This window comes from Miniopterus natalensis, chromosome X (assembly GCF_054644295.1).
Source record: "Miniopterus natalensis isolate mMinNat1 chromosome X, mMinNat1.hap1, whole genome shotgun sequence".
Classification (NCBI taxonomy): domain Eukaryota; kingdom Metazoa; phylum Chordata; class Mammalia; order Chiroptera; family Miniopteridae; genus Miniopterus; species Miniopterus natalensis.
The window spans coordinates 35,773,273-35,798,596 of NC_142103.1; the positions used below are offsets into that span (position 1 = coordinate 35,773,273).

General features: G+C 32.6%; 1 protein-coding gene across 1 annotated transcript in view; it reads right to left on the reverse strand.

Moving 5' to 3' along the window:
• PCDH11X (protocadherin 11 X-linked) overlaps positions 1–25,324 on the reverse strand; it is a 675,478-nt gene that overhangs the window by 580,064 nt on the left and 70,090 nt on the right. Inside the window, exon 3 of the mRNA XM_087813444.1 lies at positions 4,061–6,550. Coding sequence (XP_087669570.1) covers positions 4,061–6,550 — 2,490 coding nt within the window. The remainder of the gene's footprint in view (positions 1–4,060; positions 6,551–25,324) is intronic.

Consider the following 25,324-nt stretch of genomic DNA (forward strand, 5'->3'; position numbering starts at 1 on the left):
CATTATATTACATCACAGCTGTTGACCTTCAGAGCAAGCAAAGGGAGAAAAGGCATGATAAAATTCTTTTATTACACTGCACTGTTTCTTCCATGATTTTTGTATTTTGATTTCTAGATTACTGCTATTGTAAGCATAAGGTTCAATAGGGTATCGTTTTTAAGGTGTTTTTTTTGTTGTTGTTGTTTTGCTTGCCTTTATAATGGAAAAGCCAAATTAAAATTTAACAATCTTAACTAAATTTTGAAATAATAAATCATTGGAATTTTTTGGTAGGGAAATGGAATTATGTTGTTCCTAGAATGTTATATCTCACTGTAGATTTCAATAGTTGATGTCCTGGAATCAGTCTAGGACAAGAAAAATAACACATTACTAAATCAGATGGCTGTGTTCTTGGAGTCTTAGTTGCCAAGCATGCTACACAGCTAAAGTTTGCATTACTAAGATATAGATGCACAAAAACAAACTTACAGAATTTAGCAGTAGTGAATACCAATCCTATTCTAAGCTAACTCAGACTGTTACTATGTCGAATCTATGTGTGATACCTATAAGCAGGGTTACATCTATGAGTTATTTTATAACCGTCCAAACCTTCCACCAATTATTCTTACCTCATTTCTGAAACTGCAAGATTATTACAACTCCAATCACAGAAATCTGTTAGTATTCTTTTTCCTTCTTTATTTTTTATTTTTGGAAATGAAATACCTCAAATACGTGTCTAAGATAGTGACTGGTACATACAAGGTCCTCAAAAATTATACTTTCATTGTTATTTTCCTCTATTTTTCAAGTGTATAGTCTTCATAATATTTTAATGGCAGGTCTGTGTTAAGCAAGATTTGGTTTTGGCAGTATATCTCTTTTATAAAACAATTATTGAAACTGATTTTAAAATGATGTCACTTACTGTTTTCTTAAAGTCATACCAACCAAAAGCTATCTGCTTGGTCTGAAAGATGTTAATTGAAGGTAAATTGTATTACCATCTTTAAATTTCATGTTTTTCATTTCCACTACAATATACATGGTGTCCCCAAAAATGTACACACACACTGAATAATTATAAAGGCAGTGTTTATTAAAATACATTTCATTTTCACTTAACAGCTATCAGTTGTTAAAGTATGTATAGATTTTTTGGGTACTCCCTATATAAAGTGTCTTCCAGAATACTTCTAAAAGTTTATACCAAAGAAGAGCTTCATATTCCCCAGATATAAATGGTTTCATGAAATAGAGACATTTATATCTCATAAATGTTCCATATTTTTTCTGAACAACAGTGTCATAAAAATTATAGAAAATATTTTATTCCCTTTTTAATATATGAAATTTCTGATAAATTCCCTTATATCTTGCATCCTAATAGAGACACTTTATTTCTTCTCTTTCACTTTCAGGTAAGAATGAACTAAATGTAAATAGAATACTAAACTCTGCTTTTGAAAATGCATCTCTTACTTCATTTAAAATCAACTGGAATATTTCTGCCTTCTGCTAACAGTAATATTTTATTACACTGTCAAAATTTCCTTAAGGAACAATGAGTTTTTATTTTATTGGCTGACACTTTCTCCCATTTTGTATGATGTTTCTTTAAGAAGAAGACACCTACTGTATTTGAATTTTTATATACACTAATTCTTTCTCAATGCTCATTTATCTTAGCATTCTGCAACATCAGTGAATATAAGATGCCTCTCCTGGCATTTATCAGAAATGAGAGTAGATAGATAGGGTGAAGAACACTGTCAATGTAGCACAAAATATAAAGAATCACATTATTTTTACTATCATTTTAATCTGCCTAATTTCTCCAATTCATGTCCAGAAAATATTTAGTAATTAATATGAAACAACTGTGAACCAAATATATAAAATATGCAATTTACCTATTTTTAAGGTGTGAAAAAAATAGAATAAGTCATCTGAGAACTCATTGATTCTAAGATAGTCTTTTTAGCTAATAAAAGCCTAATGATAACCAAAAAATTTACATATTTTGCCTATCTCATGAAGTTATTTGTCTTGTGTCTAGGAAAAGATCTGTTGGCTAAATAAAATAAAAGTCATCATGGAAAAAGTTGTTAATTTCATTGCCTTTTTAAAGATTACTATGTTCTAAAAAAATTAAATAAAAAGAGGATTATTTGGAAAATGCTTCAATTTTGTCCTTCATCCATGCCTTGTTTATAGTATACACTCAAGTAAAATAAATCTATCTCAGAAAACACCACCATACTTTCCAAAACAGTTAAAACCAAAATTTAGTCTTTTAACAAACTTCATTAGCCAATCTCTTAAAAATGATGATATGCAAATGTAATTCACAAACATCACCTTTCATATGCACTTTTAAGTAAGTCACAAATTTAGTCCGGGAATAGGGGCTATTAGGATACAAAACACATATAAAGTGTTATTTCTAAAGGGTGCTTTTCCATTGAGGAATGTTTCAAATAAACAGAATAATAGCAACAAAAATCAGAAAATAAGAGAACCATTTTCAATGGTTAAATATTAACAAAAACACACCCCGAGGAGATGTTAGGCATCTATTATGTTTGTCATCCATCTACGATCCTCTGAAGGAGGAAAACATGGGGCTCATTAGTATTGGAGAAATAACCACTGCCCTGTAAACTAATTCAAGGCATAACAGAAACTTTCTACAAAGAGACTAAAGGTCCTATTTTACCATTTGAACTATAGTAACAAACATGCACACACATTTTAATTAGTATCTTACCTTCACTGTGTGCTTAAGAGAGAAAGATTAATGTTATGTTATAATTAAACTATGCATGTACTTGAATGACCACAATTCTTAAAACAATTTCTTAAAATATGGTAGATTATTTTCATTGTTATTTTGAATCCTGATAGACTTGTTTAGTATTTCTAATCTTGTTGAGAGGACACCTATACTCACTTTTATATCACTACCATTTTATTAACCCTGAATAGGTTTCAAAAGCTTTCATTCACTGAAACTGAGATGAGGACCTTTTTAACAGTAACAAAGACAAAATAATAAAGTCAAGCTGTGGCATGACTTTGAGAAAAATAAAAGTAGATAAATTTCATCACTTGACTTTATTAAGAAATTAACCATATTTAAATCATTTAATATACTTATGAATTTCTAAACAGGTTTTTATTCATTTTTCTTATCCATGGGATACAGATAAAAAGCACTGTGTAAACTCTTTTCATAAATTTATTTTGGGTTTTAAATTATTGTACACAGGTTTCTTGGGTCTTACTATGCCCTTATTTTTCTTCACATCCATTAGAGAAAGTAAACATATCTCATTTTCCAAAAGTCATTATCTTTCAAGAATGTATCTTGAAGAGCTCTCAATACCTCAAAAAAAGTATGCAAATACTAAAATGAATATCTAAAATAGAGATCTTATAAATATTTCATTCTCTGGCTTGAAGATGAGAGTGAGTACCAAGACTTCATTTTTCTAATCCCATTCTTGTTACATTCTGCGAATATAGATTTTATGAATCAGAATGATGGTGAGTACTTAATCTGAAAGTGATATTGTTTTCATTGTGTGCGTTTGGGGGCATGGAGGGTAGGGAAGATGTCTTAATGTTATTTGAACCTCTTGAGCAGACACACATTTCTCCAAGTAAAGTTGGGATTCTCAAAGCCATTAACACCTGCTTATCAGATTCTAAAATAATCTAGCCCCAACTGTTCTGATGCTCATGCACACAATGGTACTGAGGACAGTATCAGGGCCCCTTTATTTTAGAATTTTTTCAGTATATTCTATAGCAAGATGTGTCATACTGTCATCTACAGACAACCTTGGCCCTATTATAATCACAGTTCTGACCAAGTTTTCCTACAATCAAGAGTTATTCCATTTTCTACCAAACTTAAAAGGAATCCATATATCTATTTAGATACTTCTGAAGAGTATGATTGTTTTGGTCCTTTGTTGAGTTAACAGATACTGTAAAGTTCTACCTTAACTTAAAATAATTTAAAAAATAAAGTTGGAAAGGTTAGTTAGAAACTGGGAATACCTACCGGCCTGGCGTGTACAGACACAGGGGTCTTGAACGTTGTCACTGGATAGCTGCACTCAGAAACACTGTAGGGATCAGAACTGCTGGAGGAACACTTGGAGATGGAATCACAGGCCACAAAGGTATTATCAAGAGGCAGCTCCTGGATGATGTGGTGTTTTGAGTTCAGGGGAGTTTCCGGCTGGATCTGGAAAGCAGGCTGCGGAGAGGCAGATTTGTAGTGGCGGGCCAAATCAGGGCTGTCAGGCTTGAAAGTAGTAGGTGTAGTGCCCCAGTTGTACTTGCCCATGGTTTGCTCTTCCAGCTCAATGGGAAGGTCTAGTGTGACATTGTTTCCATCATTGTCAACATCATCTGCCTTAGTTTCCTCAATAGTGACAAAGTTAAGCAGTAAATTCTTAGGGGCATGCTTCTTCTTCTTCTTTTTTGTCATCATTATCATCTGCCGGTTTTCTGGGTTTGGAGTAACCCATTCAGAATTCTGCTTGTTTTTTTGAGCAGCCTTAAGGTGTGGTGGTTGGCGACATCTTACTACAGCAGTGATGAGCATAACAAGGATGACAGTTATGGTGCCAGCAACAATGGCAACCATGATCTTGACATAGTCACTGCTTGGGGAGGATGCATCAACTGTCTCAATATTTTGGGTTACTGATGTTTCACTGTTCCTGCGTACCAGTTCACGAATCAGAGTAGCATTGGTCACTGACTCATTCACAAATAGATTAACTCTTACAACATTGAAGAGAGAATCAGGTTGCCCTAAGTCATTAGCTTTGACTACCAGTCTGTGTAAACCAAGGTCTGCAACAACACATTTCTCCTTCATTGTAATGTTGCCTGTTGTTTGGTCAATTATAAACAGACCTCTTGTGTTTCCTCCTACAATGCTGTAACGAAGCTCTGCATTCATGCCAGTGTCATTGTCAACAGCAACTACTGTGAAAACCACTGTGCCTGGATCAGTGGATGGTGGAACCAATTCATAGGAGTAGTTGGAGGAAGGGACAAGAAAAACTGGTTTGTTGTCATTGACATCAACCACATTTATGGTCACTTTGGCAGTTGAAGAACGTGATACCCTACCACCATCCTCAGCCTTTACAAAGAAAGTATAAGACTCTTGTTTTTCTCTATCAAATGAAATATTCGGTCGAATGACACCGGTCTGTGGATCAATGGTGAAATCATCATTCACATCTAAAATGGAGAGAGTGACTGCAGAATTTTCTCCATAATCGGGATCAGTCACAGTGATTAGTCCTACTGTGCCATGTCTTGGAAGGTTTTCTGGGACATAGAAATTGTACTCATTGTGAGTGAACATTGGACTGTTGTCATTTTGATCAAGAACCGTCACGAAGACTGACACATTGCTTATTAAGGGTGGAATCCCATTATCTTTTGCCAGAACTGTGAAGTAATATTTTTCCTCTATTTCTCTATCCAGTTTCTTCATTGCAGTCAGAATGCCTGTACGCGGATCCAGGTTGAATTCAGGTGGAGCATCATCATCTAGCAGGTAACTGATCTCAGCATTATGTCCAGTGTCTGCATCGGTCGCACTTATTTTTGTCAACTGGGAGCCAGGAGAGTTATTCTCAGGAACAGAAATACTTATGAAAGGCTGTGTAAAAACCGGAGCATTGTCATTTTCATCTTTTATTTTGATAATGAGCATGGATGACTGATTCAATGGAGGTTTGCCAGCGTCCGTGGCCAGTATTTTAATGGCATATTCTTTGGTGGACTCATAGTCAAGAAATGCAGCAGTCTCCAGGAGGAACTGATTACTGAACACTGGCCTTAATCTGAAAGGAACATCATGATCTGTGAAACATGTCACCCTACCATTATGGTCAGCATCTTTATCCGTTACAGTTATGAGAGCAATTTTGGTGTTGAGTGAAGCATTTTCTGAAAGAACCACAGTGCCATTGGTTGGATTGATAATGTACCTTATATCAATTGATGGAACATTATCATTGACATCTGTTACATTTACTAGCACCATTGCTCTTGCTGGTATCAACCCACCATCACTTGCCATAACCAGTAGCTTGTGGTTTGGTGATTCCTCCCTATCCAGTGGTTCTTTGATTGTGATAAGTCCAGTAGTGGAGTTGAGGTGAAATAGCCTTTTGGCGATGTTGGAAACTAGATTGCTGAAATAGAAGTGAATTTTGGCATTTTCACCTATGTCAGCATCTGTGGCATGGAGCTGTGTCACTGAAGTACCTACAGGAGCATTTTCTGGTATACTGACTTCAATTTCATTCTCAGTGAAGACTGGATGGTTATCATTTGTATCAGCAATACTTACTTGCAAAATAGCAGTACTAGATCTTTGAGGAAAGCCACCATCTTCAACCTTTACTTTCATTACATACGTATCCTTCTCTTCCCTATCTAACTCCTTTTGAACAATCAGTTGTGGCATCTTTTCTCCTTCTGGCGTTTCAATGACATCGAGCCCAAATATATTTTGACCCTGGAAAATACAGAATGAAACATTTAACTTACATTATTATGTAATGAAGGAAGAGGCACTAAAAGTATCCTGAGTCAAAATGAGTAGGGAACCACCCAATAAACACATTTTGAATTAAAATTAAAATTCAAACACATTTTGAATTTTCAACTTCTCAAAGCCATGTGATATAGAATTAGTTTACAAATAGATGCCAGAAAATGTGTTCTAAGTCCTAACTCTGCCTATAACTATCATGACCACAAGCAAATCGTTTAACATCTCTAGGCATTTTTTAAATGAAAGAGTTCTGCTAGAAAATGTTCTGAGGGTTTTTAAGACTGTAGCATTTTATGATAATGAATGGAACTCATTTATGTAAACTATTAAAGTTTCAAAAAGAGAGGAGTATATAGAATATTTAAAAAGAATTGCCACTAAGTTTCACATGGTGAATGAAGTTATAAGTGAATTAACCATGGTTACTGCACATAACAAATATTTTACTGTAGATTTCAGTTACACAGGTGACTTATGACCATAAGTAACAATCAAGTGTAAAATATTTGTCCAAGACAGTAGCACATATATCACATCTAATGAATATAACGAAAACCTTTGCTGAAGTGAGAAAAGGAAATTCTGATAAGAATATAACCTAGTGTAAAACACACAGAATCTCCTCATTTTTTTCCTATAAGAACAGCTGTTAAAATTTTCTTGGAGATTAAAAACACGTTATTTAATTAACTTTTTAAAATGAGTAAGTACAGTGGAATGAAGTCTCATGTCAAAATGTCAAATTGGAAACAGCACCTATATTATCTTCATTGACATGAAGTCAGATTATGGCAATGTTTGAACAGCTTTTGATGGTTGAACCACCCAAGGAGGTTCAAACAATATAAAATTGTAAAATAATTAGTATGCATGCAGTCTTTTAAGTGCTACTGCTTATAAGTACAAAAAGGATCCCACACCCATAACAAGTCTTTTAAATAGTCAAATACCTTAATGTTGATAAATTCCAATTTATCAAAATAAAATTAAAAATTTTAGAAATCCCCTCTGAATTAAAATAAGATATGCCCTGCACAGATAAATAGTGATCTCCTTAGCTGACTAAAAAATACCTTTGACAGTACTCTTTAGTCAGCTAAGGAGATCATATGAAGTAATTCATGTGTATTTGTTACCTTGTTCTTATTTTACACAGCTGAAATAAACATTCTATTACTATTTTATTCATATAAGTCAATAAAAAATCTGCCTTTTCTTTGAATAAAGTATATAGCAAGGGAAATATTTGCTATGTCATAGTTACTTATGAGTGTGAAAATCAACAAACTGAAACCTATTCTTCAACTGTGTATTTTTTAAAGAATTTTATAATAATGATATGAAATATAGATAAATACAGTATTTACTATTATAATTTGGTCTAAATAAATTAGTGATTAATGATCATTTTATTCTTGTAATAACATTTCAAAAGGATTTTAGAAAGGTTCGGATCTAGAATGTCTCATGTATGGGTAGAAAAAATAGCTTCTAAATTGAATTTATAAAAATCCATGTTACTTCTTGGCATACCAATATTAAGTGGCAACTATGGTCACAGCATTATTTTAAGCATTGGGGATATGGTGGTGTGTAAACACATTTTACTAATGTAATGGGAATTAAATTCTAGCTAAGATGAGAGAAAAACAATCATAATCTAAGTATTTAATGATGGTATTGATATTAACATATTTATATTAAATAAGATAATTATATTTTTAAAAAGAGCTATAAATGGAGATTATAAAGTATTTTCACAGGTTATATAAGTGGAAACTAGCATATATGATATATTTTAAAAAGAACAAGAAAATTCTCTTAAGTTCTTGATTTTCAGGCCCAATTGTCTAATTTATAACTATACTACATCTTGGAAAAAGAATATGCTAGTTTTAATTTTTAATTTTATGTATTTATGTTTGGGTATTTTGTGTTTGTATATTTAGATTTCAATCTTGGATATTTGCCTGGATTTTGAATTGACCTTTGCTTTCCCAAACCAATGAAGGCAAGTTTATGTCAGTTGAAAAATCTATGCACAGCATGCTTACTGCCTTTTAATTATTTTATGTGAAGGGACAGTAATCTTAAAAAATAGATTTTCAAATTTTCAAGGTGTTAATGAGATTAAAAATATCAGATAATGGATAATGTCCCTATCGCTCTTCTGTCTTCTATAACTGCTCTGTCCAATACAATAGCAATTAGTCACAGTATTTAAATTTTAATAAATTAAAAGTAAGTAAAATCTAAAAACTTCCTCAAACTCACTAACCACATTCAAAGTTCTCATAGCTATATGTGGGTAGTGGCTACTGAGTTAGTGCAGATATAAAATATCTCTATTATTACACAACGTTCTACTGATCTGTATTACTGTTAGACATCATATTTTTCTTTAACAAAAAATTATGTTCACCTTTTCCAGTGGTGACGATCTCCCCATGAGAATATGCCTCTGGCTAAGGATCTCCTTCATCCCTTTCAAGAAGAGGGGGAGAGAAATACAAGAAGAAGCTCCTGGTGCAGAGCCCCAGTTCTTACTTTACAGATGTGAAAGGCCCAAGATTCTATAAAATCACCACCATTCTTAGCCCTTCACAATAAGTAGTATTGTGAGTTGGCTGCTACACTGTCCTCTATCAGCTTACAAGAGGAAAAGCAAAGTTGACAGAAAGATGTTCCTTCAGAAGGAAGAGGCACTATAAGTACCCTGAGTCAAAATGAGTGGGAAACCACCCAATAAACACATTTTGAATTTAAAAAATTATGCTCAGTTAGGTGATTGCATGCATATCCTTCCCAGATATTTCAAACTTTACAGATGACTTGCTGGTTTACAAATTTAAATTTCATATTGTCCAAGGAATTTTTAGAGGAGTTGCCCACATGTAAGATGTAATTTTCAAAGAAGTTTGGTTAGATATCTAAGTTTGATGCCAAAGTATAGTGCCAATATGAGCTTATAACCATTATTATTGAGGAGTATTCCAAGGCTGTTTCTCTGTCTTGTCCCCTTCAGGAATAAAGGATGACTTAACACACAGATCCAACATTAGTTCTACCCCATGGCAGTTAGTTCACCTGACATTCACACCCACACAAGCAATAAAAAAAACTGAAGCCCTCTCCCATATGTTAGACCATGACATGAGAATACTGGGGAAATTGAAAAAGAGAAATAAAGATCTGTGGCTCCTTAATTCATCACCTTGCTAACATAAACATGTCCTATACACTAATAATTGACCAGTAATATCTTCAATTTCAAATCTACTTAAAATTACTCTCCCTTGTTTAGAGAGACAAACTCTACTTGAGAAAATCCTTGGATATCTCTCCCAAATGGTCATTTGGTGAGAGCACTAGGTATCACACCTATATGTCACTAGGTAATTTACTTAAGCCTTAATACACTGATGGATATGAGAGTATACTGTAACGTGGCATCAAACTTTGTTTATATTTATAATCCCTAAAGACACAGCATCTTCATATATAAACACATTCAATAATCATTTGTAAGATGAAAAATTCATGAATTAAAAAGAATAATTCCTATTTCAAAAGACAAAAGGAGAAAGGATAGAGTTTGATTGTTCTCATTTTTAATTCTCAGTCTGTGTGGGAATAAAAATATGCTACAATTGTTGACTTAGGTTGTTTTCTTTTATTTTAATAAAACTGTCTAGAAAAAAAAGTCAGAATTATTTATAAAAATACATTTTTTCTGTTAGGGATGTAATAAGATAAAGTGTCCATCTCTGGTAAAACTTTACAACCTAGTTTTAAACCTTTATTTTCAGAGAAAATGATGACAAGTGCTAAGTGTGGTTAAGTGGCCAGCACATTACTTATAAAATACAAACCCCCACATCTGTCAAACCGCCATATACACAAACAATAAAAAGACAAAACAAAAACTCAGGGAAGAAAACAGCATAGAATATAAATTGGATGCAACGTATTTTTTGTTTATTTTGGATTCTGACATCTTAAAATACATTAATGCTGTGTATACAAAATTGCCCAGTCCAGTTCAGGTTAAGGAAAATTTATGGACTTTCTAATAATCTTATGTAACACAAAAGACTTAATTTACTTTGTGAATGATATTTCTTTCTAAATACAAAAATAAGTTTTGAGTTTGCAAACCCAGGAGAAAAATTGCTGAAATAAGCAAAATGTTAAGCTCATCTGAGACTTTAAATTTTTGTAAGGATTTGTAAAATCAAAGAAGATAAAGTTGCTGTTGGATATGAAAATTCCTAGAGAAGTATTTAGCTTTAAAAAAATGAATAAATATATGTGCTGCCAAATTAAAAGCTATATTTTGTCTATTGTTCTGGGAAAGAATCAATTGATCCATTGTACCAAACTTTAACGTTTTTGACATATGCATGTGCAAGACATCACTTCATTGCTTACTGGAAGGTAATAAATAACACAGCACTTCCAGAGCTATAAATCTGGTACAGTTGCCCAGAAAACACATGCAGTGCCAGTAAGGACTAAAAATAGTTCCAAAGAGATTGGATGTTAAAACCAATGAAATAAAAGCTGTTTATTCTGTAGATCGAGGAATATTGGGGTAAAGACTAAAAAAATTATTTCTGAGCTTTACAACTACTTGATTTTCAGGAACCAAACTAATTATTTTTTTTATTTTTTATTTTGTTCTTACTGTTACTGATACATTTTGGGGTTGGAAAAATGCAAGAACATAGTTTTAAATGGATAAAACCACAGAGATGTGGTTATTTTAGAAAACAGTAGGAAAATGAATTTAAATATAATGGGTACTATAATTAATTACTTCCATTCCATTAAAAGTTTCTTCTTTAATATAGGCTGCCTAGAACTACTGGAGAGAATAACAACTGTTTTTCAAATATTCAATATCTTGGTATCATTTAGATTCTATAAACTATTTCTAGAAGATTTATTTCAGCATTCATTTGTAGCATTTTCAAAGGAAATACAATAAAGAATGGAATACATATAAAATGACCTGACAAATCTCAGAAGAAAGTCGGGGGGGTGGGGCTGGGGAGAGATTAACCTAAGAACTTACATGCATATATGCATAACCCATGGACACAGACAACACTGTGGTGAAGGCCTGGGGAGTTGGGTGTAGGGTGGAGAGGGTTAATGGGGGAGGGGAAAAAGAGGAACATCTGTAGTACTTTCAACAATAAAGATAAATAAATTTAAAAATAACCTGAGTTATTAGTCATACATTTGGCAATAACCTTGAAGTCACTGAAACCCTCCTTACTTTAAAGTTATATAAGGTAAAGGAGACCCTGTGTCTAAGAAAACACTAACTCTTTTTGAAATAAACAAACTTACATTAAAATATTAATATTAGTGATGTTAATTTTGGCAAAGTCATGCACAGGGTTTAAGATATCACACATGTTTATTTTATCCATTATGATTTAGCAAAGCCTATTTAGTATAACAGTGATATTTGTATCAGGGTCTTTCTTTGTTTTTTTAGCATTGGTCCCAAGAAAGTAATTTCTTCCATTGCATTATTTTCTCTATTTTATCAGATTTCAACACAAGGAAAGTTGTTTTTCCTCTTGGACAAAAGAGTAGGCACGTATGAAGTTTTGTGAAAATGATTAACAGTTTTGGACTAGATTCTATCTTAAAGTGTAGTCCTGCCTTCAGGATTTTTTTTATGATATATGATAAATACTATTATTTTTTAATCACATCAACAAAACCAAGGATAAAAATCATATGATTACCTCAGTAGGTGCAGAGAAAGCATTTGACGAAATTCAAAATCCATCCATGATAAAAAGAAAAACTCTCAACAAAGTAGGTATAGAAGGATCTTACTTCAACTTGATAAAGGCCATATATGACTAGTCCACAGCTAACACCATATTCAATGGTGAAAAGCTGAAAGCTTTTCCTCTAAGATCAGGAAGAAGACAAAACCATCCATTTTTACCACTATTATTCAACACACATGTGCACACACACACACACACACACACACACAAAGAATAAATAAAAGGCATCTAAATAGAAAAGATAGAAGTAAAATGTCACTATTGCAGATTACATGATTCTATATACAGAAAAACCTAAAGATTCCACCAAAAATTAATAGAATAAAAAATTCAGTGAAGTAGCAGGAAACAAAATTAATATATAGAAATCTGTCGCATTCATATGCACTAATAATGAACAATCAGCAGGATAAATGAAGCAAACAACCCCATTCACAATTGCATCCAAAAGAATAAAATGACTAAGAATAAGCTTAAGCAAGAAGGTAAAAGACCTTTACTCTGAAAACTCTAAGACATTGAAGAAAGAAATTGAAGAGGACACAAATAAATGGAACGATACACCATGCTCATAGATAGAAAGGATTAATATTGTTAAAATGATCATGCTACATAAACCGATTTAAGATTCAATGCAATTCCTATCAGAACGAGAAATATTACTCCTCTCAGAACTAGAAAAAATAATTCTAAAATTTATATGGAACCACAAAAGACCCCAAATAGACAATGCAATCTTGAGAAAGAAGAACCAAGTTGGAGGTATCAAGCTCCCTGAACTTAAAAGCTATAATAATCAAAACAGTATGGTACTTGCACAAAAAGAGACACAAAAATCAATGAAACAGAATGGAGAGCCCAGAAATAACCCCTCATATAACATGGTCAACTAATCTATGACAAAGGAGGTAAAAACATACACTGGAGTAATGACAGTCTCTTCAGCAAGTGGTGTTGGGAAACCTGGACAGATCCATGAAGAAAAAAAAAAAAAAGAAAAAAAGAAAAAAAAGAAAAGAAAAGAAAAGAAAAGAAAAGAAAAGAAAAGAAAAGAAAAGAAAAGAAAAGAAAAGAAAAGAAAAGAAAAGAAAAGAAAAGAAAAGAAAGAAACTGGACCACTCTTTTACATCATGTACAAAAATAAATTCAAGATAGGTTAAAGACTTAAATGTAAGGCTTAAAACCACACAACTCTCAGAAGAAAACATAGGAAGTATACTATCTGACATCAGCCTCAGTAATATCTTTTTGGACAGGCCCCCTCAAGCAAGGGAAACAAACAAAAATAAACAAATGGGACTACATCATACTAAAAAGCTACTGCACAGGAAACCTTCAAAACCAAAAAGGCAACCTAGCCCTGGACTGTGTGGCACAGTTAGTTTGAACATTGTCCAGTGTACTGAAAGGTCAGGGCCATGTGAGGAGGCACCCAATAGATGTTTCACTCTCAATCTATGTTGCTCTCTCTCAAATCAATAAAAAAAAGGCAACCCATCTATTACCATTTTGCTGGCCATGTTTCATGGGCACTATTCTGTGTCCTCTATTTAGGGAAATAATTAAGCAACTTGATTACATTATTTGGAAAAAGTGCTCAGATTGAAATGTCTTAAAGTGTTAACTTTAATTCATAATGTTATGAGCTGGAACAAAAAAATAGATTTAATTGAAAATATCAGAGTGATTATATCAGTGAGAACAGATGGATATTTAAACATACCCATGCATTAGGTTTCCATTTTTTCAGTCTAGTCTTCACTTAGTTTTAAAAAGCCAGATTTTTACATTCAGAAAAAAAGGAAAATCTGAAACAAATGACTGAATATGAGATATATAAATAAGACCTAATTTGACTAGTTCTAACTTCCTACGAGGAAACCACTCACTTTTACTAGTATGTATAATAATTCGGCATTTTCTCTCTCACTTGTTCCATTTGCCGCTTGCTTGCTCTCTCCTGTGTCTTTCTCTGCAGTTGCTAAGACTTGCAAAGACTAAGCATGCCTTATAACATAGACATACTCTTTAATACTAGACAAATGTTTAAAATACAAATTGGACTTGATCCCAGAGATTTTTGTTTTACATTTTAACTGAAAATATTTCCACTTAAGAAAATATTTTCAAGCATGTAATTTTAATCACTAGCTGCTTTTAATTGAAAAGACATGCAAAACAAATGAAATGTCACTCCTAATTGTTGTTAATCAGCTCTTTTTAGCAGCTAATCCCTTGTGCTCAAGTTAGATGAGCTGGGTTCATAAGAAAACAAGAATACAGTATACCGAATTACTGAATATTAGTACTAGAAGGGACTTCAGATATTATTCAGCCTTTCTTCCCCTTTTATGTAAAGAACACTGAGACTCAGTAAGGTTAGATGAATTGCTCATGGTCTTGCAGCTAGGTTATTGCAGCTAGTTTGCTAACCAAGTCTCTTGACCTTGAGTTCAATAGTTTTAACTACGGTTACCTCTCAAAAGGCAGACCTTATTGATACTGGCAAGAACTCTTGTACTGTGGAGAGCTCTCAGGCATGAGATAATCATCAGGAAATCATTACCTCAAAAAAGCAAAAATAGAACAAAAATCTGTGTTTCTTGATCACCATTGAGTCACTGACGAAAAGGTTGCTTCTATGTTCCCTAATATTTAGTGAATAAAGAAAGCAAAGAAACACCATTTAAAATATAAAGAGTGCCATTATTTCTATGCATAAATTGAGATAAGCTCAATTCTCAAAAGGGAATTCACTATCATTCTTTTGTAATAATATAAAATGTTTTATTTTTCATGGAAGATTGTCTTAAAATTTTCTTTATAAAAATATTCTTGAAAAAATTTCTAGGAAAAAATCCAAAAGCATTTTATGTAGCTGCATACTGTATCTGAACTATTGTTAAAAAAAGGTAAGGTAATAGTGAATTTTTAATTTTTTTATAAATTAATTGGAGAGACATTGGTTAATAAATTTACATAGGTTTCAAGTGTGCAAATGTAAATATGCATTAACTGTATATTTAAATAGATTTCATGATTATGTCAAACCATGTCTGAAAATGAGTCATCAAAAATGGAAAATATGATCTTTCACTAATAAACACTCTTGCAAAACTAAGTGATTGCATATTAATATCAGGAAGGTAAAATTCAATATGTTTCTGGTCTAGTGTGTCAAAAATTTCAAGTAAAGGTGATCAGTACATAAGATAACTGGGAGGAGATAATGTTACAAAATCTAAGGTCCTATGAAGTAATTTTATCTTTTAAGCCTCAGAGTTGCTGAGTGGTTCTCACTCTGATTGGTTCTGTTCTCTGAATTGTTAAACGTTCTCGAAGAATTTCAGTTGAACTTAATCCTCAAAGCCGAGAAATCTTGTGGGTTTTTTCCCCCCAAAGCAGGATTTCAGTTTCTATATCATATGGGAAGGCCATTTCTTGTGTGTCAGGGCCCTTGAATATTGATTAAATGAATGTCATGGTAAAGGCGGTGGCAAATTTTCTTAAGAGAAGTTAAGTCAATGACACATTTGTCCATGGATCACATTGCCCTGAAAATCAATAATATTTATAAGAATAACCCAAATCCTTTGTTCTATGGGGCAAATGGAGTTTCAGACAGACAATAACTAATCGGAGATGGCTCATTCTAATCAAGGCCTTGCTAACTGGAAGTCATTAACACCATCACGGATGGACAAACAAATCTTGTGGATTTTGTATATATATATTATTGTCAGTCACTAAAACATTGTTCATATTTATGAATGGAAGTACCACATTTCTCAATGATCTGGTTATTGAGAGGTAGAATGTAGTCCAATACTTAGTCAGATCTCCACGGGGTGCAGGGGGTTTGCTTGATGACGGCATGGGAGCAGGAACAAACCTGAGTTTTATTTCCCCTGCATATTTCTAATAGACCAAAACAACATTTTATTCCCAGTGGAAATGAAGGATTGGGAATCTTAGGAAAAAAAATTTTTTTTACAACCTAGAAGTTAACTCAAATGCATATTCTTCTTTGTCGGAGGTAAGAAATGAGGGACATAGGATAGTTGTAACATGCATCTGGAATAAGGAATAATTAAAGAGAGAAAAGGTCAGGACACAGAATACCAGGTCAGGCCAGAGGGGAGTATCTCTTGCCCACTGAATCAGAGAAATCTCTAGGTGAGGTCATTTATAGTCAGAGTTATTATCATAATCCAAAGCCTACTCAGTGGAACTGACCCCATGGGTTATACTTCAAGATGTCAAAAGGGCCTTACCTCTGCCCCATGCTTTCCTGATTTAATTTAAGAGGAAGAGGAACTCATCCCCAGTTGCCCAAATGTTTCTGATTCTATTTTAGAAGAAAGTATCATGCCCTCTGAGATGATTTCTGACTCTTCATTATTGTCCATGTTTTCAGCAAGATGGAAAGGTGAGATGCAAACCTCTCTGATGTCAAGCAATTCATGAGCATCATTTATTTTCTTATTCTGTCAAAATTTATTTTCAGGAAAATTTCAAGATTTATTCTACACCCCCCCCCACACACACACACAGACATCCAGTAAGTAAAGGAATAGCAGTAACTGTTCTTTTTAAAATAAAAATTATATGATATATGAGAGCTCAATACTACAAAACTGTGTTGAAGTTTACAGAAAATTTATTTATTTATTTATTTATTTATTTATTTATTTATTTATTTATTATTTATATTTGTTTATGTTTATCTTTATTGTTGAAAGTATTACAGATGCATACTTTTCCCCCACCATTGACCCCTTCACCCTGTCCCTACCTCCAAGAGACATATGAAAAAATACTCAACATCACTAATTATCAAAAAGATGCAAATTAAAATGACAGTGAGATACCACCTCACAACTGCCAGAAAGATTACCATCAATAAATCAATAAACAAGTGCTGGAGAGGATGTATAGAAAAAGGAACCCTAGTACACTGCTGGTGGGAATGCAGACTGGTGCAACCACTATGGAAAAGAGGGCAGTTTCCTCAAAAAATTAAATTATGGAACTGTCATTTGACCCAGTGATCTCACTTCTAGGAATATACCTTAAGAAACCTGAAACACCAATCAGAAAGGATGTATGCACCCCTATGTTCACATTAGTGCAATTTACAATAGCTAAGATCTTGAAACAGCCCAAGTGCCCATCAGTAGATGATTGGATAAAAAAGCTGTGGTACATTTACACCATGGAATACTACGAAGCTATAAAACAGAAAGATCTCTTACCCTTTGGGACAGCATGGATGGAACTGGAGTGTATTATGCTAAATTAAATAAGCCAGTCAGAGAAAGACAGGTATCACATGATCTTACTCATATGTGAAAACTAATGAACAAAATAAACTGATGAACAAAATAGATCCAGAGACAAAGAATCATGGAATAGACTGTCCAATCTCAGAGGGAAGATGGGGGTGGGAGAGTGGGTGAGGAGAGATTATCATAGAACTTATATGCATATATGCATAATTCATGGATACAGACAATAGTGTGGAGAAGGCCTGGGGGGTGGATGCGAGATGGAGAGAATCAATGGGGAGAAAAAAGGGGACATCTGTAATGCTTTCAACAATAAAGATAAATTTTAAAAAATAAACTCAAAATGGATAAAAGATTTAAATGTAAGTCCTGAAACCATAAAAATCCTTAAAGAAAACATAGGCAGTAAAATATCAGACATATCTTGTAACAATATTCTTGCTGATATATCTCCTAGGGCAAGGAAAACAAAGGAAAAAATAAACAAATGAGACTACATCAAACTAAAAAGCTTCTGTACAGCATAAGAAACTATCAACAAAATGAAAACTGTATGGGAAAACATATTTGCCAATGATACATCTGATAAAGGGTTACTTTCCAATATATATATATATAAAGAATCTATACAACTCAACAAAAAGAAGACAAACAATCCAATTGAAAAATAAGCAAAGGACCAGAATAGACACTTCTCTAAAGAGGACATACAGATGGCCAAGAGACATGTGAAAAAATGATCAACATCACTAACCATCAGAGAGATGCAAATTAAAATGACAATGAGGTACCACTTCACACCTGACCATAAAGGTGTTTGTTTATTTCTGGGCTCCCTGTTGTGTTCCACTGATCTATATACCTCTTCTTGTGCCAGCTCTATGCTGTTTTCATTACAAGGGCCTTGTAGTGTAGTTTGATATTCGGTATTGTGACACTTCCAACTTTGTTTTTTCAAGATTGCTGAGGCTATTCTGGGTCTCCTTTGGTTTCATATAAATTTTTGGAATGTTTGTTCTAGATCTGTGAAATATGGTATTGGTATCTTAATAGGAATTGCATTAAATCTATAGATTGCTTTGTGTAGTATGGACATTTTAATTATGTTAATTTTTCCAATCCATGGATATGGTATATGTTTTCATCTATTTGTATCTTGCTCAATTTCTTTCTTCAATATTCTATAGTTTGCTGAGTACAGGTCTTTTACCTCCTTGGTTAAATTTATTCTTAGGTACTTTATTTTTTTGTTGCTTCAATAGTAAATGGGATTGTTTTCTTAGTTTCTCTTTCTGAGAGTTTATTATTGGCATATAAAAATGCCACTGATTTCTGAATATTAATTTTGTACTCTGCTACTTTGCTTAATTAATTCACTAGCCTCAATAAATTTAATTTAAAAAAAATAACGAAAAAACTGAAGAAATCTTGATTTCTTCAGCTGACGTTTGATTATCAGCTAAAATTTTAAAATCAAGTTTTGATACACTTTCCAAGATAGGTTCTTATTCAATCAGAGTTAAAGATATAGATTACAGTGAAAAACAGAAAACATGGGAAATATATATACATAGAAGACATTATTCTATTTATCTTACATGAATAAATGCCCCACCATTTTTATTTTAAATTTATGTAAATTTAAATCTAATGTTGTTTATTTCTTAAAAATGATGAATATATTTGATCTGTGACAATATCATATGAAAAACCAAAGTAGTTTCAATAAGTTTTACAGATAACTTTATAATACTTTAATGTAATTCTTAGTATTTCATTCATTGCTCAGTGATTTTCTGATGTACAATCAGGAAACATAGTTTTATGACAAAATATAAGATATTTTTTCATGGGTCACTATCTTAATTAATAATTTTTATCATATTCTACTAAGATAACTTCCATAAAGGTCAAAAGATATGACAATTGTTGACAATTAAGGATTATAAAATAAATGTTACAAAAGTATAAAGTTAGTTGAAAAGAATTTTTAATTTAACTCTCTTTTAAATTGGGACATTTTGTGGGTTCATTTTGTGGGTTTTGTCTCTTTTTCTATGACGTATATTAAATAAAGTTTATCAATTAAGGTCATAAAAATGCAAACCCTATGCCCAGTCCTTGTGCGTTTACAAGTCTTAGTCTAAAAGGTGAGTACAGAAAGATGTACAGGTTTAACTATAATAAAAAAATATGTTCTATCTCAAAAGTCACATGTGTTAAGATATTTTGAATAAAATTTTCTCAAAATTGAGTTCCAAACTATAATGTCCGCAAAAGCATCGTGCAGCATTAATAAGTTACTGAAATTTAAGGATGTTAATTGGGCAATGTGGTAAAATAAGAAATTTATTTTTGTTTTGACTAAAATATAATGTAAAAGTTTTTATATGTTAAAGGCAGTATATTTATACTTCCCCTCTGGAAATCAAACCAGAGGTTAAAATTGTAAGTATGGTTTCACAGCCTCAGTAATAAACCAATAATTACAAAAGAAGTGGTTTAAGGAAATGTATACAACTACCAAAAACCTTCAAACAGAATATAGCTGCACCAAAATTAACTGTTGAAAGAAGAATCTCTTTATCAGTGATGACCATTACATTGAGGTTTGTGATCCCTACAAATTCCAAACTGAAATTCCATTTAAAAATGTCTACTATTCTAAGTTGGGGTACTGTAAATATCAAGTGGAACACTATGTATGTAAAGTATATGATTGTGTAACCACTAAGCTGTACACTTGAAACAAAAACAAAATTAAGATTGAGAGGAAAAGTCCCTATCATTCTAAATAAACCCACTGATTAGTTTTAACCTACCTATCCCCTTAGAAAAAGGAAGATGCTTTTCCTTGTACAATACTATATGTGTAATGGAAACCAAGAACAAGGGTGCTACAACACTGATCTGAACTAAAGAGATGAGCTTACTAATAACAGAAAAAAACATCTAATAGAGATGTGAGTTTATCCAATCCCATGCATAACTATGAAATTTTAAAATGCTTCCTGGGAGCCTTGGTATACATTTGCTAAAGTAGAAAATTTCTAGGAAGTATTTTTAAAATATTTTGAAGAAAAATAAAATAGGATTTAAAAAATATGTTTCAGTTAAATTTGATTATTAACCACAGAATAACAGTGTGTTGAGTATGGTTATGAATGAATGAGTTATATAGAATTATGCACATAATAGCATGCACAAAAATATGTGCATATTAAAGTGGCCCTCAAGTGACAGACTTTGAATTTCTGTTTTGATTATCAAACTCTAATTTAATGAAATCACAATTTCTCAAAAATTCACAACACTGGGCTATATTTTTGAAATACAGTAAAACCCTATCAGTGATAGTATAATAGTAAACATTTAGTAAATACTGATTTTATCTTCTAAAAAATACATTTTCTCTGATCAAAATCATTTGCAATTTGTCAAACTTCCAAGAGGTGGAAGGAAAACAATATAAAGTTAAGGAATCTAATAATAAGCAATTTGTATTTTACAACATCATTACCTTAAAACCTAATGTATACTATAAACCACCAGATTATTAAGCTAACTGAACTCTATACATTTTGTATTTAAATTGAATTTTATTATAACCAGAATTATTTAGGTTTGAGGCATTTTTTATTAACTCTATTAACTAGGTACTTGAATGTAATTCAATTATTTTAATTAGGGGCTGTGCTAAATTATTCAAGCTATCTGTAAGAATTAAAGGAGAGTTTCAAATTAAACATACTTGAAATGTGTTTACTAACTCAGTCACTTCACTTTTCATGAATAATGTCATATAAAAGATCAGTGCCCCTTATATCCACAATTGATTTTCAAAATACAATTCAGGATCATATCTGGTTCAATCCATGCAGAACAGTTTGGGAGGATCAGTTTAAATTTATCTTTAGAAAAATGATTAGCTCTACTGGAAAAGGATACAAGCATGATATGAGCATCATGTATCTTCTGATGTTGACTTATGTGCCCAAGACCTACAAAATCCTGAGTGAAAAAAACCCTGTCAAATCCATGAACAGAACCAAAACATATGATGTAAAAACAATGAAATGACTATTAGTGAAATCATGTTTTTTAATGTCAGGGGCTGTAGAAACACCAAAAGAGTACAAATTTGATACTGTATGGTGGTATCAATTATTTTCAAACCAGTATAAATGAAGGAAAATTTAAAATGTTTGATTACAGGTATTTATAAGGAATACATTCATGCAGATAAAGTCACTATTCTACAGAAACCATGTAAGGCTCTTGATCTACAACCAAATTCTTACATGAACAAATGGTTCTCTAGCACATCCTCTTTTAGGCATACCCAAGTAGACTTCAGATCAACAGCTATCTAGGGAAAACTACGTAGAAAAGTAGATACTGGGTAACACATTTGGCTTCTTAACTTAAGTGTTTAGGACATTGGTTAAAAGTTTAATCTTTCTTACTTTTTGTCAGTAAGTACATGGAAACAAAGAACATACATCTTCTTATGTTTGAATAATGATTAAGGAAATCTTATGTTCACAATAAAAGAGTTTTTAATGAAATTATATGATTGCCATGCCCTATATAATTTTGATTGACAGTATGTCTGCTGTCGAATAATTCTTCACAAGCCAATGTTTTACCAATTGAGCTAACTCTCCTTGAGAGTTGTTCAGCTGAAATAAATGGAGAACACAGTTTGAGTTTGTGAAAGTAATAGTTGATTTCACTGATTTATACAGGAAGTGGCAGCTCTTGTCTCAAGATAGACACCAGACCTTCAGGAAGAAGAGGAAATTAAAATGTCAAAGAAGGAACTAGTCTAGATATTTAGGGTTTTAGATATTGAGACTATATATTCTGGTTGTCCCCACTTAATTATTAAGAGGGGCCCTTTCACTTTCAAATTATACTTATATAGAGGATAATTTCTATGGTCACCTTAGTACAATGGAAATAGATGACAGAACACCAGATTAAAATAAAACAGAGATAAAAAAATATTCACAAAGGCCCTGCCAGGCATGGCTCAGCAGTTGAGCATCCACCTAGGATCCAGAAGAATGTGGTTCGATTCCCAGTCCGGGGAGTGCAGGAGGCAGCTGATCAATGACTCATCATTGATGTTTCTATCTCTCTCCCTCTCCTTTCCTCTCTCTGAAATCAATAAAGATAGATTTAAATATATATATATATTCACAAAAATATATATCAGGCACTCACAGATAATTCTTTAACCTACAAATTAAATCCGAACTCTATATGTCAAACCATTTGTCTGCTATCTTTGTGGAAATAATTTGAGAAGACAACACAAAATAACTATAAATATTGCCTGTGCAATCAGAAAAATAAGCAGTTATCTCTTAATGTAACTACTAATAACTGCAACTAGGAGGACAAATCTAATTATTTGTGAAATAAGTTGCTAACCATGTGCGAAAGCACAGAGTTATACAGTCAGTTATTTGTGAGGAAAAAGAAACAATGAAAAAACTTTCAATATCACACTAACACAAAACACAAAAGCTGTTGTCAGTAGAAAGAACTGTTAATAACATTGTGGTAATGTACTCAAATATGTTGAATCAACTATCACTAACTCATTGAAGCAGTCACAAGTTTAAGAACCTTAACAGCTGCAACAGATGAAACAATTGTTAATAAGCTGTGTAGCAAAGCATGGAGATGTTTCAGAATAACTCAAGGTTATAAAACAATAGTTTATGTTGACTTGTAGCTGTAGCTAATCTAATTAAATCATTATGCTTTAAGATGGAAAGAAGAGAACACAAAACTAATTGCTTCACCAAATTCCACAGTTGTCTGGTAGTGTCAGAAAGTTATTTGTTAAAATGCTACTTATACATTCACTAAATAAGGCTGGCCACTATTTTGTGGGTTATGTAGAACATAGCATCTAAGACAGGGGTAAATTTAACAGTCTAGATTATAGAAGACCAGGCACAGTTAAAAGGAGATTAGTATTTACAAAACATCTATAAAACAACTGGAGAAAATTGTAAATTACTTTAAATTATTTAAATTTACTATAGTATAGTTATATTTCTGTAGACATATAGCTCAAGAAGTCATGTCTACTAGATAAGTAATAAAAAATAAAATTTAGATTTCTACTAGTTAAAGAGATTGAAACCTCAGTTTTATTATTCTGGTTATGTTGCATGAAAACTAGTTTTCTATGTGAGACCTCTAGCTTTATTAAAGTCTTTTCATTATACTAGTTGACTATTTGAATGTAAGCATCATTTGAAGGACTAAGGCAAAAGTCCAGGCACTTAAATATGCCAGAAAACTCATGGCAGGATTTCTGAGAAATGTCTCAAATCCTTAAATCTACAGGTGGATAAACAAGTTCAGCCTAAATAGAAGCCATCCAACAATGTTCCAACTGAGCACCATATCCACCATCCCCAAGTAGGAAATATTCACTCTTCCTATCCTATGAGTACTTCTATTTAAAGTGCATTCCCATAAGATTATAATGGTTTGGGAAGGCTTAAAAATGATAGGATGCTCATCGTTACTTCTTCCACTTAGAAAGTTCTAGACTGGGTTTGGAATCTAGAATGATGTATTTGAGGGGGTGACATGGTGTTGAAAACAATGCTGTGGTTATCCATAGCTGATCCTTTAGGAATCAGTTTCCTCACAGTAAAATCAGAAAATTTACATGCCTCCTGAAATATGAAAAATCTATTAAATACAGTAGTCCCCTTTATCCTCAGGGGATATGTTCCAAGACCCACAGTGGGTGCCTGAAACCATGAATAGTCCTGAACCCTATGTTTAATTTTTTCCCTAAACTTACATATCTATGATAAAGTATAATTTAAAAATTAGGCACAGTAAGTATAAATTAACAATAATAACTAATAATAAAATAGAACAAGTATCATAATATACTGTAATAAAAGATATATGCAGTAATAAAAGAGAAAAGGTCTCTCAGAAAAATACTGTAATTTTCTTTTTCTTTCCTCACAATTGCAAGGATAAAAGATTCATTTTTACAGTAGATTTTTGCCACCTCAGCATATATATTTTTTTCTTTTCTTATTAAGTTGAGAACTTTCACCTTTTCACTAACAGGAAGTACTTTACAGCTTCTCTTTGGCATATCTTAATTTCCAGCATCACTATTCTTGTGCTTTGGGTGCATTATTAAGTACAATAAGGATTACTTGAACACAAGCACTGGGATACTGCCACAGTTCATTTGATAACCAAGATGGTTACTAAGTGTCTAATGGATGGGAAGGGTATATAGCTTGAATACACTGAACACAGGGATAATTCAGGTCATGCTACTCAGAATGGCATGCAATTTAAAACTTATGAATTGTTTATTTCTAGAATTTTTCATTCAGTATTTTCAGACTGAGGTTGACCATGGGTAACTGAAATCACAGAAAGTGAAACCACAGATAAGGAGGGGTCTACTGTACTTAAGTTTTCAGGGAAAAAGCAGTGTGACACCATTAAATGAAGTACAGAATATAAAAATCAACATCAGAATCTTATAATCATTTTATGTATTCAACCAATTTAAGTGGCCTTCATTTTATATTTACTTGTCAAAGGTAGCTGGATATCAGGGAGTT